General features: G+C 40.1%; 1 protein-coding gene across 15 annotated transcripts in view; it reads left to right on the top strand.

Moving 5' to 3' along the window:
* Positions 1-21,113, top strand: part of cacna1aa (calcium channel, voltage-dependent, P/Q type, alpha 1A subunit, a) — a 94,316-nt gene that overhangs the window by 53,160 nt on the left and 20,043 nt on the right. For 8 of the 15 annotated variants that reach the window (XM_062984887.1, XM_062984882.1, XM_062984879.1 and 5 more), the window contains 15 exons: positions 527-620; positions 880-1,040; positions 1,129-1,269; positions 1,958-2,159; positions 2,287-2,451; positions 2,577-2,687; positions 3,342-3,425; positions 7,636-7,752; positions 8,255-8,320; positions 8,484-8,587; positions 8,923-9,085; positions 9,776-9,903; positions 11,165-11,261; positions 15,057-15,171; positions 17,409-17,516. In XM_062984887.1, the coding sequence (XP_062840957.1) occupies positions 527-620; positions 880-1,040; positions 1,129-1,269; positions 1,958-2,159; positions 2,287-2,451; positions 2,577-2,687; positions 3,342-3,425; positions 7,636-7,752; positions 8,255-8,320; positions 8,484-8,587; positions 8,923-9,085; positions 9,776-9,903; positions 11,165-11,261; positions 15,057-15,171; positions 17,409-17,516 (1,856 nt within the window). The remainder of the gene's footprint in view (positions 1-526; positions 621-879; positions 1,041-1,128; positions 1,270-1,957; positions 2,160-2,286; positions 2,452-2,576; positions 2,688-3,341; positions 3,426-7,635; positions 7,753-8,254; positions 8,321-8,483; positions 8,588-8,922; positions 9,086-9,775; positions 9,904-11,164; positions 11,262-15,056; positions 15,172-17,408; positions 17,517-21,113) is intronic. The other 7 variants (XM_062984892.1, XM_062984893.1, XM_062984885.1 and 4 more) reach the window with 1 other exon arrangement.

Below are 21,113 nucleotides of genomic sequence, written 5' to 3'. Positions count from 1 at the left end.
ACATGATTTAAAAAAAGAAAAAGAGGCTTGGCTTGGCATTCTCACATGCGGGGAATGCCTGACACTGCAGATGTGCCCGGATTCAGATCTCATACTGCTGCTGTGGCGCTGCTACACAAACCAGCAGGGCTCGATGGGTAAAAAAGGAATCCGTAACAAGTACAGCATGGATTTAAACTAAGCAGTAGACGCCAAATCAACACAGCATGTGCTACGTGTGAGTGGGTAAAAGAGTGATGGGTGATTGACCGTATGGATGTGAGAGAGAAGCGTGTACATGTATTCTACAAGACGAGCTACATGTGATATGAGCTCTGGAGATGCAGTGCATCCTATGTAAATGGACTGTGAACCAATGCATAGCAGGCATGTCTAGTTTCTGGCTGAGCTACTAACCTGAATTAGCACCCGTCTGTTACGCCAGCCATGGGTTCTCATATCTATGAGGTCACCCATGTTGGAAGCTGGCACCCACTATGTTCTGCTGGGTTTTTGTTCTAACTGTGTGTGTGTGTGTTATCTACAGAGGTAAGGGGAAGGACCTCAGCACCATTAAGTCGCTGCGAGTGTTGAGAGTGCTGCGCCCACTGAAGACCATCAAGCGCCTTCCCAAGCTCAAGGTATTAATAACAATAATAGCAACCTGCTAGGATATGCATTGGTTTTTTTTAATCATGTACACCTATGATTTACAATCTCTGACCACTTGATTAGGTACACCCATATGGTACGTACATTCCTTTATTTTTATGAGATACACCTACCATAAAAGCGTAAAATAGTTTCCTTGGGTGTGCTGTAGGTTCCTTGTACACCTCTAAAGTTCTATACAGACCCAGATTTCTGATGGTTGTCCGTTCTCTTTCCGTGTTTCCTCAGGCCGTGTTCGACTGCGTGGTAAACTCCCTGAAGAACGTGCTGAACATCCTGATCGTCTACATGCTCTTCATGTTCATCTTCGCTGTGGTGGCCGTGCAGCTCTTCAAGGGCAAATTCTTCTACTGCACCGACGAGTCCAAGGAGTTCGCTCGTGACTGCAGGTCAGACTTCACACACACTCTGAGTGTCAGACACAGTGCTAAAGCTAATCAGAGAGTGTCTGAGACTGACGGCTGCTTGGGTTTTTAGGGGTGAATACCTGGTGTATGAGCGGGATAACGAAGTGAAGGCGCAGAAGCGGGAATGGAGGAAGTACGATTTCCATTATGACAACGTTCTTTGGGCTCTGCTCACACTGTTTACGGTATCCACTGGAGAGGGATGGCCACAGTGAGTACCACGTCATAACCCCATACATTTATCTCACACTGCTATAAGGTGTTTTTAGTATTTTCAGTATAGGCTCTGGACCAGGGGTTCTTAACTTTACAACAACACACTTTAATGCCTTAAGCTCTATATTATTACATCTTCGTAGCTTATGGCTTTTCACCACCGTTGCAGCCCAGCTGATCATAAGGTTGCAGACTTTATATAAAGTTGTTCTAAATCCACCTCGACTCACAAGGATGAAATTGCAACTGGAGAATAATTAATATTACCTGCTAATGCTGCTGCTTAATGAGCTAACGTGCCATATTTCAATATGGTAATATTATTCACCAATAGCACTGGCTAACCAACTGGCTTCTAACAAGATTTCTGAGTGAATTTTAACCCACATTTCAAAACCCTCATTTTATTTATATTTATCACTGCTAATGCCAGCCAGCTTGCTAAGAAGAGATAATCAGACATAATAAAATATTAGGATATTTAAGATATTAGGAATATTATGTTCATCTTCATTATGGCCAGTGCCAGCTAGATGGCTAACATAAATGAACCTAACCAGATTTCCAAGTTTTTACAGCGATAATCATACATGTTTTAATCAACACTGGCCTACCTTAATGAAATATGAAATAATGAAACCATTCCTTAAAGATGTGCAAATAAAAATGTATTTCTCTTCTAGGGTCCTGAAACACTCAGTAGACGCAACCTATGAGAACCAGGGTCCAAGTCCTGGATACAGAATGGAGATGTCCATCTTTTACGTGGTCTACTTTGTGGTTTTCCCTTTCTTCTTTGTCAACATCTTTGTTGCCTTGATCATCATCACCTTTCAGGAGCAAGGAGACAAGATGATGGAGGACTACAGTCTGGAAAAAAATGAAGTGAGAAAAACTATGAATGCAACTACAATGCATATATGTGTTTTGTGGATGTATGCCTGGAAATAAATGTTACAGAGGGACGTATGTAATGGGTATGTATTTCCTTACTTGTGTTGTGTATTTACAGAGAGCCTGTATAGACTTTGCTATCAATGCAAAGCCGTTAACACGCCACATGCCGCAGAATAAGCAGACGTTCCAGTACCGGATGTGGGAGTTTGTGGTGTCACCACCATTCGAGTACACCATCATGGCCATGATAGCACTCAACACCATTGTACTCATGATGAAGGTGGGGATATAAATGTTATACAACAATAAAACATTGGTAACATTTATGTATGTATCAGTGTAAAACCAAACCTTTTACTAAACCTAGTCAAGTGTGTTTGTGTTGGTTTTTTTTGTGTGTTTTAGTATGATGAAGCTTCAGATATGTATGAGAAAATGCTCGCCAACCTGAACATTGTTTTCACGTCACTGTTCTCCTTGGAGTGTGTGCTGAAGATCATTGCCTTTGGTGCACTGGTGAGTGAGCATTTCCAAATTATGTGTCTATGTGTGTGTGTGTAGCGTTATGGATTATTTAATTACATTGTGAGCAGACTCTGTCAGTAATTCTTAGGTCAACACTAAGATTAAATGGGGTCATTAAGAAGGGACAGTAAATGAGAAGGATGTGTAGACTGGAAGCGGGAGGAAGACCGTGAGTTCTGTATAAGATGACAGATATTATGATGTGTTTTCCCCATTGTGCGCCCAGTGTTCCCATTATAGGATCCACTGATGAAGTAAAATGCAAATACAGTGGAACCTCGGTTCTCGGACTTAATTTGTTCCAGAAGGAACGTTTTCCACAGGAATCAATGTAAATGTGATTAATCTGTCTTATTTAATAAGAATATGTACAGAAAATGCCCCCGAAACCCGAAAAAACTTTGTGCTGACCAAGAGACACACGCAAACTGACCAATCAAAACTGGCAGAGAACCAGAGACATTTTTTTCCCAAAAATATGTTTGAGAACCGAATTGGTCAATATGGGAGACATTCGAGAACTGAGGTTCCACTATTTAGAAACTGACGAGAGAAAACAGAGAGAACCCACAGTTGTGTGGATGCACATGGGTGTCTGTCCACTCAGCACAACTGACCAAAATATTTTCTCTCATCTGACCACAGAACTACTTCAAAGATGCCTGGAACATTTTTGACTGTGTGACTGTGCTTGGAAGCATCACCGATATTTTAGTCACTGAGCTAGGGGTAAGTGTTTCTTACAGGGGTTACTCTGTGTGTGTGTGTGTGTGTGTGTGTGTGTGTGTGTGTGTGTGTGTGTGTGTGTGTGTTTGCTTTATCAGCAAGGTGAAAGGCTCTTCTCACTGTCTTATGTAATTGAGCCAGTTAGAGTGTGGGTCAAGTGGGATGCCTCACATCACAGTAGATTTCCACTAAAGTCACACACACACACACACACACACACACACACTACAGTTTGTTTCTGTATAATGCTGTGCACATAATATAGATTATCGACTCATTTTCGACTGATCACTTACAAAAATAAAGATCAGTATGATCTATTTTAAGTGCATTTCCACCTAAGTTTCCTCTCTATTTAGTCGTATCCAATGACCCAATCGTATTTCACCTCTACAGCTGATGAAATGGTGAAATGAGATCTCTAACAAGCTCAAGTGTCCAGATACTTTTGGCCATGTAGTGTATGTCCTGAAGAGCTGCTGTCTGTCAGCTAAACAGCAGCATCTTGTGGCTGATCGATTTTTAAACACCTCATAGCATTTGATTACTCAGAAAACTTAGAAAACCTAAACTCAAAACGGGTGGAGTTTATAATGCACCCACATTAGTACCGTACCCGTTTTGCATCATTTTATTATCGCAACCTTTTAAATGTAATATGACGTTTTCTTTCTAATATTTAAGTGAAAGACCTGATACACATGAAAAACGACCAAAAGTACACAAACCATGTAACTGCATGTTTGTTTACCCGAACTTCTTATGTTGTTGCTTTGCTATGCTAATCAAGTGCCACAATACATTTAGCACATGTTGTTAATGTGATAATACATGTTACCACTTATTCCTAATGTAATAATACATTTAGCACAGATTCTTTATGTAATAATACATTTTAGCGTTTATTTTATTGTCATAATACATCTGATCTAGTACAGATTCTTAATGTATTTTAACTTATTTCTGATGTGATAATACATTTAGCACATAATCTTCATGTAATAATACATTTTAGCACATATTCTTTATGTAATAATACATTTAGCACAGATTCTTTATGTAATAATACATTTTAGCACATATTCTTGATGTAATAATACATTTAGCACAGATTCTTTATGTAATAATACATTTAGCACATAATCTTCATGTAATAATACATTTTAGCACATATTCTTTATGTAATAATACATTTAGCACAGATTCTTTATGTAATAATACATTTTAGCACATATTCTTGATGTAATAATACATTTAGCACAGATTCTTTATGTAATAATACATTTAGCACAGATTCTTTATGTAATAATACATTTTAGCGTTTATTTTAGTAGAATAATACATCTGATCTAGCACAGATTCTTAATGTATTTTAACTTATTTCTGATGTGATATTACGTTTTAGTTCATATTCTTAATGTGATAATACATTTAGCACATATTCTTTATGTAATAATACATTTTAGCACATATTCTTGATGTAATAATACATTTGAGCACATATTCTTGATGTGATAATACATTTAGCACATATTCCTGATGTGATAATACATTTTAGCACATATTCTCAATGTGATAATACATTTAGCACATATTCTTGATGTAATAATACATTTTAGCACATATTGTTAATGTGATAATACATTTTAGCACATATTCTTAATGTAATAATATATTTTTGCACATATTCTCAATGTGATAAAGCATTTTAGCACATAGTCTTGATGTAATAATACATTTTAGCACATATTCTCAATGTGATAAAGCATTTTAGCACATATTTTGATGTGATATGGGATTGTATGTTCTTGGAAAATGTGTTTTTATTTATATTACTGGTAAAAAAAAAAAATCCAGGTAAATTTCCAGGTAAATGTGATATTTGAAAGTGGCTGGAGATCTGAAAATGTTGTCTCTGTTTCTTCTTTTGAATAGAACATAATTTTATAAAGATTTTACTATAAAGCAGAAAAAGTGTTCTCAGGATTGTTCAGCACTTCAGTGTTTTATTGGTTTTGTTAACTGTCACTAATATGCTTATAAGCTGATGATTGAATGTTTTCTGCAGCTTGTACCTGATGTTTTTGGAGTGAAATGTATGCAGAATGATTATTCATTACTTGTTTTATCTTTTTTTTACATGCTTTCTTTAATCTCTGCTATAATGGCAACTACGCCCACTGATGAATTCATCCAATCAAAATGCACTATGAAACTCATGTGTCCGTCTGTGACCTGGCCCGGCCTGGCCTGGCCAATCACACTGGTTGTTTATATCAACCTCCAAAAATGCTGCTATAAACCATGCATCTGCAACATCTCCATTGTAGATGGTTTGTAATTTTTTTGGAAATCTGAATGCATCTATTTATGGCTGATGATGGTGATGATGATGCATGTGCTTGAGTATAATCAACTTTGACTGCTGTTCTCTTTCACACTAAGGGATTTGACCTCATTCCTTACACCCCCTACACACACTCAAACACAGAGCTCTAGATCCAATCTGCAGTATTAATTCTTGATAATTAAAAGTGAGAACTGTTACGTAGGGACTGAAGAAACAGATCAAACAGCTTGACAGACGACTGCATGCTGCCCTTTGTTGTCCTGATCTTCCCTTTATAAATATTATAGGCTTAATACAACAGAATAAATATTGCTGGAAGCCACAACAAAGACCCTTCAACAATCTCCCTCTCAAGGCCACTGATAAGTTTGTTGCATGGTGGAGGAGGAGTAGACCTCGTGTATGGAATAATCCTGCAGCGCTGTCGGTGGAAAGAAGACTTGCATGCACACACTGCATAGTTCATGATCTCACATATCTGTCCCCTGTTCTTTTTCTGTGGTGAGGTGCTGGGTTTAAGGACATTTACAGAAATATCTAAATAAAATTTTTACAGCCGTAAAATCTGAGTGTACTACAAAGCCTAACAAAAGCAACTAGAAGCAATGCAGAGTTCACCAGCTTACAAACTTCTATTATTATAAATTAATATACATATAACAATCGTAAATATATTAATTCTAAATGAATATACAAGAGCTCACAAAGGCAGTTTTAGGTGTTATTAATATTTAGAGCTGTTTGCATGCACTAATTGGATGCTACAGTGTATCTGGTCTGCATACCAGACTTGGCACAGTTTGTACACCCAATGCCTTTATTTGTAACTAGGCTTGGAACTTGCACTGAGAGCGCACTGACACCCCCCAGGTGCCTGACCGGCCGATAGCACCTTTGAGATTCAAACCCCAGATCCCCAGATCTCAGCGGTATCGGGCTAGCTTACTTAGCTGGCGTACTTGGGCTTTTTAATATAGAACAAAAAATATAGAATGTTAATTAAAGGTATTATTAATTATATGAGGTAACACCATCCCAAAACATTAAATTCTACACTGTGGTTTATGTCTTTCTTTGCTCTTGATGTTATAGTCCTACTTTTGAAAAATACCAAACAGTGATAACTTTTCAGTTTAAAGAAATAAAATAGTAAACACTAAAATTTACTGTTATTATTTTTATTATTATATTTTCTGTTAGCCTATAGCACATCAGAAACAAGTATGTTCTCCTTCATGACTTAAACAGAAAGATAATCTAAATTAGAAATGCTAGGGGGCGCTGTTCTTGGTAGTGGACTCAGATTTTTGTGGTATACATTTTTGTGGAACATGTCTTAACATGTTTTTAGACCTTCTGTGTTTAATCTTATTGTACTTCAGCCCAGAACCTTTGACTCTTGTCCTGTCCGGGACCTGGTGTGAGTCGCTCTTAGCTGTGAACTGTTGGTGTGTGAGTTGGCATGCCGTGGCCTAGCTGTGACTGGTGAGCCTCGACCTTCTGGGTCAGTGCATTTGGTTGATGGACGCTTGAAATTAGGGGGTTTTGCATCACCTTTCCCTTTTCAAATGGATGAGGGTATTCGGGTTCCATCCCTTGTTTGAGTTGCACTCCTTTCTCTCTTGTTTTAATACCTGTTCTGATTTTATTTTCCCCCCTCTGATATGCTGGGCCTGCTCGGTCTTGCTAGTTCTGGTTTAATTTTCTAACATCTCTGTACCTTCCTTGGTTTGCCAAGTCTGTTTGGTTTGCATACTAATAAAAAAACGGTAAATGAGGATGAAATAAGCAAAATGACTTTTTATCTATCTATTTATCTACCCACCTACTTGTCCACCTACCTACTCTATCTTCTCTCTGTAGAATAACTTCATCAATTTGAGTTTTTTGAGACTCTTCAGGGCTGCACGTCTTATAAAGCTCCTCCGACAGGGTGAAACCATCCGCATTCTGCTCTGGACTTTTGTTCAGTCTTTTAAGGTAAAAACACACAAACATGATCTGTCTGCTGTTAAACCTTGCTAGAGTTTAGAGCTAGAATTATTTTTGTAGCAGTGTTACTAATTAAGCTCCACACTTATAAACGAAGTTTACTAAAAATTAGCTTGCCATCAAATTTCTGGTAGGCTAATTTCTACTGAACGTGCATAATTTAGCCATCGGATGTGGTTGGTTTATTATGCAGGTCTCAGGAAACTCAAGACTCAGGGCGGTGTGGTAATGACACCTACGTACATACTGTGTACTATACAATGTCTCTTACAATGTTATTAGCATTAAGTCAACATACTATTTACAAAAGTACAGTACAGTATTCAGACCTGTTTTATCATTTGTCTTTGGCATCAAAAACCCTCACTGGTACAAAATGAATGCAGCAGATGTATTATAATCTCTAGGATGACTTTTCTTATAGGTCTTGTATCACACTGTCTATAGAAGCGACTAATTACGGACACTATCGTTTTGCGTTTGTTTGCAGGCTTTGCCGTACGTGTGCCTGCTCATTGCTATGCTGTTCTTCATCTACGCCATCATAGGCATGCAGGTGAGGTCCACGTTGCTGCCACGCTTTAGTAATTCTTAACACAGCAGACAAGAGCTGAGCTGCCTTTTTACAAACCAGAATAATGCCAATGTTACAGATATTTCAATGCTATTCTAATGCCATGTTCTCTTAGACTATTAACGTAACATTGTGTATCTCACAGCTGTTCGGGAACATTGAAATCAATGAGGAGGAGGACGGGGACAGCTCCATCAATCAGCACAACAACTTCCGAACCTTTTTCCAGGCCCTTATCCTGCTCTTCAGGTGCGTGATCTGTTTCAGTGAAACACCCGCTGCTAGGTAGACTGAGCTGGTTGTGTTTTTCAGGCTCAGTTTGGTTGCAAACTAATCAGTGAAAGATGCAAAATGGGTTTGTACTTGGTTCTTTTGACAGTGGTGCTTTTTGGGGGTTAGAATGAGCACTTCAACTATGACTATGTAGCCTCGTACACAGAGGCCACTCTTCTAAATCTTGGCTATTTTTTTCAAGCAAGGCAGAATCTGTGTGATTAATAACTGCTTTTCCTTTGTTTACATCCTTGTCAAACACCCTGATTCTGTCTGATTTACTTTATTCTTATGTGAACATGTGTGTTTAGGAGTGCAACAGGAGAGGCGTGGCATGATATCATGCTTTCTTGTCTGGGGGGAAAGAATTGTGACCCCCAGTCCGTAAACGAAGCCGATGATTCGAAGCCGAAGTGTGGAAGCGAGTTTGCCTACCTTTACTTTGTTTCGTTCATCTTCCTCTGCTCTTTCCTGGTAAGAACGTCCCCCTTCCATCTTCTTTTTCTTATAGTTTTTTGTATGTACTGTGTATATTGTGTCGCATCCTGGTCCTGGAGGAACGTTGATTCGTTTTAGTTTGTACTTGTATACAGCTGACATGACAGTAAAGCCTCTTGAACTTGAAAGTTTTAGACTAAAAAAGGGACTTTTATCTTTGAAAACCAAGGGGTTTAAATAGAATTCTGTATGTAGACAAGTTCATTTTAACTTCGTAAGGTAACTTATATGCGCACCAACAGTCTGATCATAAATAGACTAAATTAAAGTAAGTGGTCATCGTCATAATCAGCTTCGGTTGTTAAGTGAGCATGGTCATTCTCTGATTTTGAGAAATCTGATTAAGGAATCAGATTATTTAGTGCACATAGCACTGATTTTTGAGCTTTCTGACTGAGCTTGTGTGATGAAACACGACTGTCTGGTTTTGAATAGGGAACAGTATTTGACATGTCAGATTTGGAAATACAGCGTGATATCTGACATCTATTTATCTATCAGATCATAAATACTTATATACTAGAAAAACATATAAAAACTGTTTTGGTGACCCTAATACATACACTAAAACTAAGCAAATTTAATTGGTATTCTAATACTGAACACATCTAGGTGTAAATAGTGGTTGTGCATGTGGAAGTGACTCTCTTGTGTATGCATGTGTAGATGCTGAATCTCTTTGTGGCTGTCATCATGGATAATTTTGAGTACCTGACACGTGACTCCTCAATTCTGGGTCCTCATCACCTGGATGAATATGTGAGGATTTGGGCCGAATATGACCCTGCAGCCTGGTGAGTCTCGGAAATTGTACACAAACTCTCTTTTTTAACACGTACTTACAAAATTAATAGCCAGTACGTTCCACTAAGTAGCACTAAGAAACTCTGTTGACATTTTACATGTACACGCTAATTTTAATCATTTTAATACTGTACTTACCATCAATAGTCTGTCTAAGCTAATGTTTCTAATGCTGCAAATGATTGCTGAGTATATGTTCTTAAATACCGCCATAGTGGTTACAGAAGGAGTTTCCCTGTCTTTTTCACTGTCACACACACACACACCAAACACTGATGCTGCTGCACATTTAAACATGTTTGATACGACATCCTCAGTAATACCTAACTGCCCATCATTTGTGTGTTCCGGCGGACACAGTGTGTTTGCCACTGGCATGGAGCTGGGCCATGTCCTCCAAAGAGGAGCTGCTCCAAATCAAGTGCACCCCTGTCACTGAGGCAACAATGGCCCTTAGGAGAAAGGGGATCATGGATTGTTATCATCCATCCATCCCCTTCTCATACCCCTGTAAACCAGTTGCTTTTCCTACACACCCCTCCAACCCTGACTCTGGAATACGGCATACTTGGTACCAAACTTAATGAGCCATCCTCCCTTCTTAGTTTCTCATAGAGAACATGCTAAGTTTCTGGGTATCTGCATTCCAGTACCTGTTTCCCACCTGTTGATTCCCAATACTGGGAATATGATCTACATTCCAGTGCTTGTCACCCACCTGCTACTGGGAATAATGAGGTCCACTAGAATTGAGCGCAGAAAGAATCAGGTGAAAAGGGAGAAAGAAAGAGATGAGACATTTGTGTCACACTGTAAGGAAGGGGTTTATGGGTAGGTGTAGACAAGACGGTACACGCAAATCACAACCACATGCCAGCGTAGTGGGCCAGCGTAGTAGGCCAGCGTAATTTACCGCTGCACCACCCAAATTTTAGATCAAATGGCAAAGTAGGACTACAGATCATCAATGTTGAAACAGTTAAAATAGATAAAGAAGTAAAAATCAGCTTTCAGCAAAGAGTCTAAGCAGGAAAGCTATAAAGCTAGAAAAACTAATAAGTAAAAAAAAATTAAAAGCAACCACTCCCACCAGCAGCTCCAGTGGGTGATGAGCAAACCAGTTAATGTATGTTAGTGTGTGTAATCCTGTTCTCTGTAATCCTGTGTCTAACGTTGTGCTCTTTTCTTCTTCTTCCTACGACTGTCTCTGTTCTGCGTTTGTGCTCTAACTTCCCTGTATTCTTCTTGCAGCGGGCGCATTCATTATAAGGATATGTACAGTTTATTGCGAGTAATCGACCCCCCTCTGGGCTTAGGAAAGAAATGTCCTCATAGGGTGGCCTGCAAGGTTTGATTTCCACTAAAAACTAATAGCACCTGCTAGCATCCAGAATGGAATGACTGTCGCTTAAGTATTTCTTTTGATTTTTGATTTTTTTTTGGTTCCCTTTTGACAACATTTCACCATTTCGACTTGCATTCTGATATGAACGAAAGAGAATGTGCAGGACAATGCAGACACTCTCAGAAGCATGAAGTGAATGAAAATAGCAATAGAACAAAAAATATTCTAAGAAAATTAAAAAATAAGCCATCTTTTTGTTTGTTTCGCTTGCCAGGCTTAGCTCACATGGTAGCGTGCATTGTTCTGGGGGGAGGGGGACAGAAACTGCATTGACAAAACAAAAGTGCCATGATAGCTAGCTGTCTGCAGCGGGACTTTGTGCCCGTTCTATGACTTTTCACATAGAACGCTTCTTCTAGAGTTAAGACAGGCAGCCCTCCCTTCTTCCTCTCGTCCACCTTTGTTAGACCAATCATGAGTATCAGAGACTACAAATCCTTTGTCCTTCAACAGCCCAAACCAATAACCTTGTTTTTTTTTTTGTTCTGTTCTCCTCTCCCCCATCCCACCTTCTTCTCTTTCCTTTGGATTTCCCCTTCTCTTTCCTCCATGCACCTGGTACACCTGGATTGTGCTGGGTTTTTATTTTTTGTTCAATTTTCGGTTGCCCCCCAGTGGCAGGATCAGTTACAGGGATATGTATGACATGCTCAGGCAAATGTCTCCGCCGTTAGGCCTGGGGAAGAACTGCCCGGCACGGGTTGCCTACAAGGTAGAGCGAACTGACTCCGGGCGACCAGAAGCTGTGTGTTGTACCTGTCGGTGTTTCCTCCTCTTTTACTTTCGACTCCCTCTGTTTATTTTGCCCTTCTTCGTTCTCTGATGTGAGGCAACTGCTGTTGTGATTTTGTTCTGGGTGATGGGCGGCGGTCGTTGAGTGTTAGCTAGGCCGATCCACAGGAAAGCGGGAACGGACGGGCCTTCTCAGCACTTTTGCACCGCATAAATACACACTCAGATACACACACACGCTGGCACACACTGACACATATGTTATGCATGTGCTCATGTCGATGATTGAGATTTTTTTGTTAGGAAAGACCACAAAATTTCATCATTCCATTTTCAACAAGTCTGTTTTTGTTTACATTTAATACATATTATTGTATATTTTAATACATTAAAGCAAACGGCAGTGCTTTAATGTAACCAGGTAGCACTATTGTTTATTAAAATATATATAAATGTGCATAACACACACCACACGTACAGCAGGCACATTCAGACATGCTCATACGTGCGTGTGCAGCAGCGCTGGGAAGGCCTAAAGGACTTCAGTCCTCCGAATCCCTCAGTCCTGTGGATGGCATCATCTGAAACCTCCTTTGTGGACCAGCTCTCTGTCTCTCACCTTTCTTTTTGCAGACACACACACGTAACACAGAACAGAAGTGGTAAGTCATAGGTCACATATATAGCGACGGCGAACACCTTAAACTTAATCAAAGATAATAAAAAATAAATAAATCAGCTCCCTGAATTTTGTTCTGATTTTTTTTTTATTCTAGAGGGCATTATATTTGTGGCAAAAGTCCAACAGGAACCTTAATAAGGCGACGCTTTCCACTTTACTTCCTCTGTCAATGCAGTTCTTATCTGTTTCTGGCCCCTCCTCTTGGCATTCTGTCTCGCCCTCTGCATGGCCCACCACCTGGGACACTGCCATCCCCCTTTGCCCTCCGTTTTTCACCCCCACACACTCCCAAAAATGGACACGTCTCACCCATGGCACCTTTACACGAGGTGTTACCTTTCTCTCTCTCTCTTTCTCTCACTGCATTTTCCTCTACCGCTAATACCAGCCCCATAAAATCAAAATTGCTTCAGGTTCAGCATATCTCACACACTCATACAAGCTGAGATTTTCACTCAGACGAGAACAAGCTGAACCTTTAAGCCTCACTTAATTCTTCATTTTCCTTAAATCCTTTTCCACCTGCTCTTATCACTTCCCCAAGCATCTTTAAGAACAACGGCGCTGCCTATCCTAAGATTATTCATTATTCTCATCTCTTGTGCTTCATTTTCACTCCGCTCTATATCTCCATGTCTTCTCCGTCTTCTTTTTTGGTTTCAATTTGTCTCAACGATTCTCCTTCCTGAAATTGTTCATCATTACTCTTCACCTCTTTGCCCTGCACACATTTTGCCCTCTATAGGCTCCGATCCGTGTCCTACCAAAAGCAAGCTTCAGTTCTCCACTTCAAATGGAACTAGCTGGATCCTCAGTTTCAGTTTCAGCTCATCTTTCTCACGAAACGACCCATGCACTGTTTCTTCTTCTTCTTTTTCTTCTTTTCTTCTTCTTTTGTACTATTTTGAATTGAAGAATGCTGCTCTGACCTAACCCAACAGCCTACACCCATTTTTATTTTTTGCACTGAGAGACCAGAGAATCTGGATCGAGCTCTTGTTTTATCCAGTAGAACATTAAATTCTCAAAGCATCATTGACGACAAACCACTATTATTATTAAGCAGAGAAAAATTAAAACTAGATTGAACCAAACAAGCAATGCTTTGTGTGTTGGGCTGCACTGCTGCTTGTTGTAATGCATGTGGGCGCACCGCACGTTGCATGCCGGGACGGAGGGGAAGAGGGTGGTGCATGTGTGTGTTTAGGGTGGGACGGGTCACAAACCGCTGCATGCCGAACACCGCAACTCGGTACCGTCACGCCGCCTGATTTTTCCTACTAATGCCGTCGTGACGTGTGCGAGTTTCCCCCGGACCAGAGCCGGATGAAGTGGACACTGAAACAGCTGGAAATTCCTCACTGTTTTGAACTGCTGATTCATCCATGGCTCCGAGTGGATTTGGTGGAACTCGTTTAGGGAGTGCTCTTTGACCGATAGCCAAATAATCAGGTCTGTGAGGGAATATCCAGGCTACATTTGACATTAATAATGTCAGCTGCTTTACAATATTTCTACACACTGGAATGTTAATTAATTAAGGCTTTAAAAATACCTAAAATGGTTAATGTAAACAAGTTCATCTCAATATTTAGACAGTGTGCAGACTGTTTTATAGATCTCAGCCCTCACAGACATGTCAATAACTAAGAACTCTCCAATTTGGCGTTTGGGTGGCACAGCGGCCTAATGCAAAGACCTTTGGTGGTGCCACACTTCGCAGTGCCATGGTCCTGACAGGCGCCCTATAGACAGAATTGGTCATATCTGAGAAAAGGGAAGGCCAGATAGGAAGTTAAATGTTGTTTTAAACTACCCCTGAAAACAGAATTTAATTGTGTATATATTAAAATGTAATATCTAGCTATTTTTAATAACACTCATGGTTTATGTTACAGAAAATCACCATATATTACAGATTCCACCAATTCATGAATTCATTAATACATTTTGACTGAATCAAATTAATTCCTGATCATTTGTACAGTGTAAATAAAGAATCAGGCTCTGAAATTACACTCCAATCGACCTGTGATGAATGAAAGCTAACAATATCAATACATATCTCTTGTTTTTGAATTGGTATGAGTTATGAGATGAGATTTAGGTTTTCAGGGGTATTTTAAATGACTAGAGAGCATACTCGGGTTTTGATCGTTTTTCTGAACGTCACTGAGCTCACCCTGCCTGAAATTCACTTCAACTTCCCTCCACTTCCAATCTGACATCTCACTCTTACACACATATAAATGTAAACACTCCTCCCAGAGGTTCGGTGCACACACACTCCCGAAAGCTAACCTGTCCTGATTGGCTTTCCACAGAGGCTGCTGAGAATGGACCTGCCGGTGGCGGACGACAACACGGTGCACTTCAACTCCACCCTTATGGCCTTAATCCGCACGGCTCTGGACATCAAGATCGCCAAGGGTGGGGAAGGTTTGGTGTCCCCTTTTCCCCTCCTTCTCTTTTCCTATCTCTGTCTCGTCTGTGTTTACAGTCCGCACTAACTTTGATCTATTCCTGATCCATTCAAACTAATCAGGGTGGTACTCAGGTTCACTGATTATTGTATTTCACTGTGTGTGTGTGTCTATATACAAATAGCTTTTATAGCCTGTTTCACACTTAATACTGGAGGCATTTCTGGTATTAATTCTTTTAATCCTTTTCAGATGGTGAGTTAATACCACTGTTATTTACCAGGATGCACCAGATGACCCAACGTTTTTACACACATTTCAGAGGGTTTACCTTGGACATTTAGACTACCTTTTAGACTTAGGTGCTCTGTGACTTTTAATAAAACGTTAGCTGAACGACAGTACATTAGAAATTATTTGGATGTGTAATATGCGCAGGTACTCATGCATTTATAAAATTGAAATTTTAATTTAGACACCTCAACTTGCCCATATAGTCCTCTTGCTATTTATAAAACATTTATTTGCGTCTTCTATCTATTTTCTTTGGAGTTTGATGTCTGCTAGGCTAATAAGTGAGCATAGACTTTTATATTTTTTAAATCTTCTGGATTAAAAGAATCCATTTATTTTGGATCCTTTAAAGACTGGATTGCTTAACGCTAGAAAAGAAAGACCACAGCAAACAACGTGCTACGTGTATTTTAAGGAAGGATATAACATGCAGTCCTGATTAAGCTTAGAAATGTTAAAATGCTCATTATTAGCATCACAAACTTCCTAAACAAGAAGGAGAGCAAAGGTGGCAAATGCAGGTGGTAAAGAATGAAATCAACTTGTTTTTCTTTGTTTAAAATGCACAGGGAGGTACTAACTGAGACATTGCAGTTAAGATGACTGAAATTAAAGACATCTTCATGGTAGACAAATTGTTTACCATGCCGCTCAGATGGTGCAGCGGTAAAACACTCTTGCACACCAGAGCTGACATTTCAAACTCATCGGTTTAAAAGCCGGATGGCAGAGCTGGGCAGCTACATGAACAACGTTTGGCTGTTGTTCATACAGGGTGGGGAGCCGGATAGGAACCTTATATCTGATTCAATTACGACCTCTTCTGGCTGGTTGATGGAGCCTGCACAGAGTCGAGGGATAATGGGATCAGGGTGTGGCTCTCCGTACACAAAGCTGATCCGCGTATGAACTCGTCTCATGCAGGTGAAAAGATGCAGTCGGTTGCTGCACACATGTCAGAGGGGGCATGTGTCAGTCTTGCTCACCTCAATCAGAATTAGGGATCAGCATCAGTACAAAGGAAGCGTAATGCAATCTGGTAATTGGATACGACTAGATAAGGAGACAAACTTGGTAAAATGCAGTCTTGACTTGACTTTAATACCCTCCTGTTGTCTCGGTTGATGTTCTAACACAAGCCAACCTGGTAATTATCAGCTAATTATTTACACAGTTAAGAATTTGAACTTTGGCTTATGTTAACCTCTACCTCATCCTGGTAAATTAGCAGACAGGAGTGCATACAAGTGTGAAATGGGCTTAAGTCTGTTTTTGTTTACATTTGCAAAAAAAGGTTTGTGAACTTGGACAGGACTGCTGAATTATAAAGCAAGTGAAAGGTGCTTACATTGCAATAGGGATTTTTTCAGTGGGAAGAACAGGACGTAAGGGTGCTTGGGTGGCCCAGTGGAACAACATGCTGACCAACCATTGTGATCATGTTCTGTCCGAACATCTGAGTCTCTTGCTGTCTTTAAAAAATGATTAAAAACCCACCTTTTACTAAGCACTTGAGCTGACTTGTACTTATTTACTAACATTTTTCCATTTCCAGAAAAAAAAAAAAAAAAACCACTTTGGTTCTAACAGGTTTTAGCAGATTTGTGTTCTTCGACTGTTGTTTACTTAAACTTGAGAAATGAAATGTTTACTATGGAAGCACTTCTGTAAGTCGCTCTGGATAAGAGCGTCTGCTAAATGCAGAAAATGTAAATGTAAATCTCAAACTCTCAAGTTTAAATCTTAGCTTTTGCTATCGGCTGTCCGGGAACCTACACAGACATGTTTCAAAGTCTGGCCAGAATACTATAAATACTTCAAAAGGTTCACAAACTTTTTCTTGTAAGCGTCATAATATATGACTACATTTGTGTATTGTGGCACATGTACCATGATCATCTGAACCCACGCATGGTTGTAAATGAATAGCTTTTGGTTTCCGCTGCTGTGCGTCTCTAGGAGGGGTCGATAAGCACCAAATGGATGCTGAGCTGAGGAAGGAGATGATGGCGATTTGGCCCAATCTTTCCCAAAAGACTCTAGACCTCCTGGTCACACCACACAAGGGTAAGTTACCCAGAGGTTTGTGTGTCCGGGTTTTCTGTCACCCTCGCCCCCAGAGGACAGCTTCTTCTCAACCCCGCCCTGTTCACTGCTCTGCACCCTCTGATGAGCCAATCCCTCTGGCATGGCCTTTTCCCCTCGATCCCCTCCTCGGAATAGCTGCATATGTTCTGCACTGACAAACTTTTAATACACCTGAAGATACAATATAGAATACAGTCTGAAAATAAGGCGGTAGCCCAGTTCTTCTATAATAGGTTCAAAGTTCAGGAGTTTACTGCCATCTAGTGTGCGGATCTTTCAGACAGTAAGCAAAAACACTTTCTCCAGGGCAGCTTAATATTTTACTTTAGTATCACATTGCGTTCATTTTAATACATTAATCAATCAAATAAAATTAACAATCCATTTGCTAAATGCACAGCCACCACACACACACACTCACACACATTCAAACACCTTAAATGAAGTGTAAGTGTGCCAACAACTTGTACCAACATACATCTGTATGTAAAAAGGTCAATTATAACATAAATATACACTATATGGACAAATGTATTGGGACACCCCACAGCCACAACAATTGATAACAGGTGTAATAAATCATACAAAGGAACTTATATGCTTCCAACTTTGCAGCAACAGTTTAGGGAAGGCCCTGTGCACAAAACAAGCTTTGAAAAGACATTAAGAAACTCCAGTGTCCTGCACAGAGCCCTGACCTCAGCCCCACAGCCCAGCCGTACAAATGCCATTTTGATTGAATGGGCACAAATTCCCACAGACATACATCAAAGTCTGGTGAGGAGCCTCCTCAGAGTGGCTGCTGTTATAGCTGAACGGATTACAGGGGTCACTCTGGTTTAATGTTAATTATTTTTTTAAATGGGGTGTCCTACAAACTTAAGGTCAGGTGTCCAAATACTTTTGACCATATAGTGTACATGGGGCAAATACAAGGCCAATAGTAAACCCACTATAAAGAAGACACTATATATGACCATACGACAATGACAGACCAGTTTCTCGACCCATAATGTATATTCTTACCCTTAACATTATATTCTTTATCATTCCTACCCAAATACATTTTGTGTACACACAATCACAAATGCACTTCTCAAAAAATGTGGGTACCCACTAAACTCACATAAAAAATCCCAGTACACACTCACGTAAACCACCACGTCCACAACGTCCACACTCAGATCCTCTGCTGGCTCTTATCAGAGGGTGTCTGACTATAGATCAAACCTCTATAGACGTCTTTTCACTCCAGGGTTTGGTTAGCTAACCGGTTCTGAACACACGCAGGCGACAATATCAGCAGATTTATCAGCGAATGAAAGAACATATGATATAAACGCTTGTGCAAACCAAATTTTCTGAAAAGCATGATTTCTGGCTTTGCTGTCGTGCACGAGGCTAACGGTCCTACAGCAAAGTCGTTAGCGATCAGTTAGATGGATGATTAGAGGAAGTTTGCACAGAAGCATGATAGAGAGCAGATAGCGCAGCTGAATGCATGGTGCCAGGGCACCTCAGGCATGTGGATTTATGATACTAGAAATAAAAGCATGATTATGATGCACAAATTTGTCCTCCACCAATAGTGGTGCAGAGGATTATAATTTGTGGCGATAAGAGAGTTTTTATTAACACGTGAACATGCCTTAACCTCTGCATGTATAAGTCTTTTAAGGTGAAGCTGGCCTTTGAGGACTCTTGGACATTTCACAATGGAGACCTGATACTACCAGCTCGACCTACATGGGCTTATTTCACGCCTTTTCACATTCTGATGTTGTTAAAAAATAAGTTTAGGATTCTGTGAGTGTCTGTTGTTTGTTTCAGAAATGTGAGTCTGGCAAAACAAATCAACCAACATGTATTTTATTATTCTCAGTTGTTTATTTATTTATGCTAATCCATCATGGGGCACCAGACCTTGCCAATCACCTGTATGTGGATGCCTGACATCGCTGTGGAATTGAACTCGGAATCCCAGCAGTAGAGAGCTAACACAATCTCTCTCTGTGCCACTCTTGTGCCCTAATAATAATAATACTTATTATTATTATTGTTATTTTATTTTCATGTTGTACTATCACTTTATCCTGGTCAGGGTCACAATCTGTCTGTTTTTCCTGGAATCACTGGACACAATGCAGTAACACAACCCATACAGGACACCAGTCCATCACAGGGCCTCGGCCACCATCCCCAGACATAGCCAATTATCTGTATGTGTATGCCTGACCAGCCAGTAACATTGCTGAGGATTCGAACTCGGAATCCCAGTAATAGAGAGCTAGCACAACTTACCTCTGTGCCACTCTTGTGCCCTAATTATTAATCTTTTATTTTCATGTTGTACTATTGCTTTATTCTGGTCAAGGTCACAATGGGTCTGTTTTCCCTGAAATCACTGGACACAATGCAGTAACACATCCCATACAGGACACCAGTCCATCACAAGGCCTCGGCCACCACCCCCAGATACAGCCAATCATTTGTATGTGGACACCTGACCGGCTGATAACACCACTGTGGAATCAAACCCTAAATCCCAGCAGTAGAGAGCTAGCACAAGTTACCTCTGTGCCACTCATGTGCCCTAATAATAATAATAATAATTATTATTATTAATCTTTCATTTTCATATTTAACTACTGCTTTGTCCTGGTCAAAGCCACAATGGGTCTGTTTTCCCTGGAATCACTGGGCTCAATGCAGTAACACAACCCATACTGGACACTAGTCCATCACAGGGCCTTGGCCACCATCCCCAGACACAGCCAATCATCTGTATGTGTATGCCTGACCGCCCGATAACCCCGCTGTGGAATCAAACCCTGAATCTCAGCAATAGAGAGCTAGCACAACTTACCTCTGTGCCACTCTTGTGCCCTAATATCCCTGGAATCACTGGGGGACAAAGCAGTAACCCAACCTATACAGGACACCAGTCCATCACAGGGCCTCGGCCACCACCCCCAGACATAGCCAATCATTACAAACCCTAAATCCTAGTGGCTGAGGGCTGGGCATTTACCACTGAGCCACCCAAGTGCCCTAAATAATAATAATAATAATAATAATAACTATCATAATAAGCTCTCTATTTATTAAGATCCCTGATTGTTCTGAATGCTCCTTTGATAGTCCTAGCAAAGATAAGGACTGTTAACCCTCATTCAGCAAACTGAGCGAGTTGGAAATGAGTATTAGATCGAATCAGAATGACCCACTATGGCGACCCCTAAATACATGAGCAACCGAAAGAGTGACTGAAACTAGGCTTACAATTTTAAGGGGTATGAATACTTGGTTGGGGTTTTTTTGATACAGTGGACATGACACTCAGTGAGGTGGGATGATTACGTTTAGCATCAGAATGTCAAATGGCAGCAAAAAAAGGTCGGTCTGATTTGAGTTTATTTTCTTGGTGTATCTGGTCCTCATTCAGAAATGGCCTTCAGTCTGGTCACAGGTTTTAATCAAAACTTTAAACAGTGTTACACGACGGAGAAATAAAGGTACGAACAGAAATAAAAATGCTAAGTACATGTAATAGTAGAGTAAAATGTATAATGATAA

The sequence above is a fragment of the Trichomycterus rosablanca genome, chromosome 22 (genome assembly GCF_030014385.1).
Source record: "Trichomycterus rosablanca isolate fTriRos1 chromosome 22, fTriRos1.hap1, whole genome shotgun sequence".
NCBI lineage: Eukaryota > Metazoa > Chordata > Actinopteri > Siluriformes > Trichomycteridae > Trichomycterus > Trichomycterus rosablanca.
Note: the sequence above shows the minus strand (reverse complement) of the source record. Positions and strands in the feature narration are given on the sequence as shown.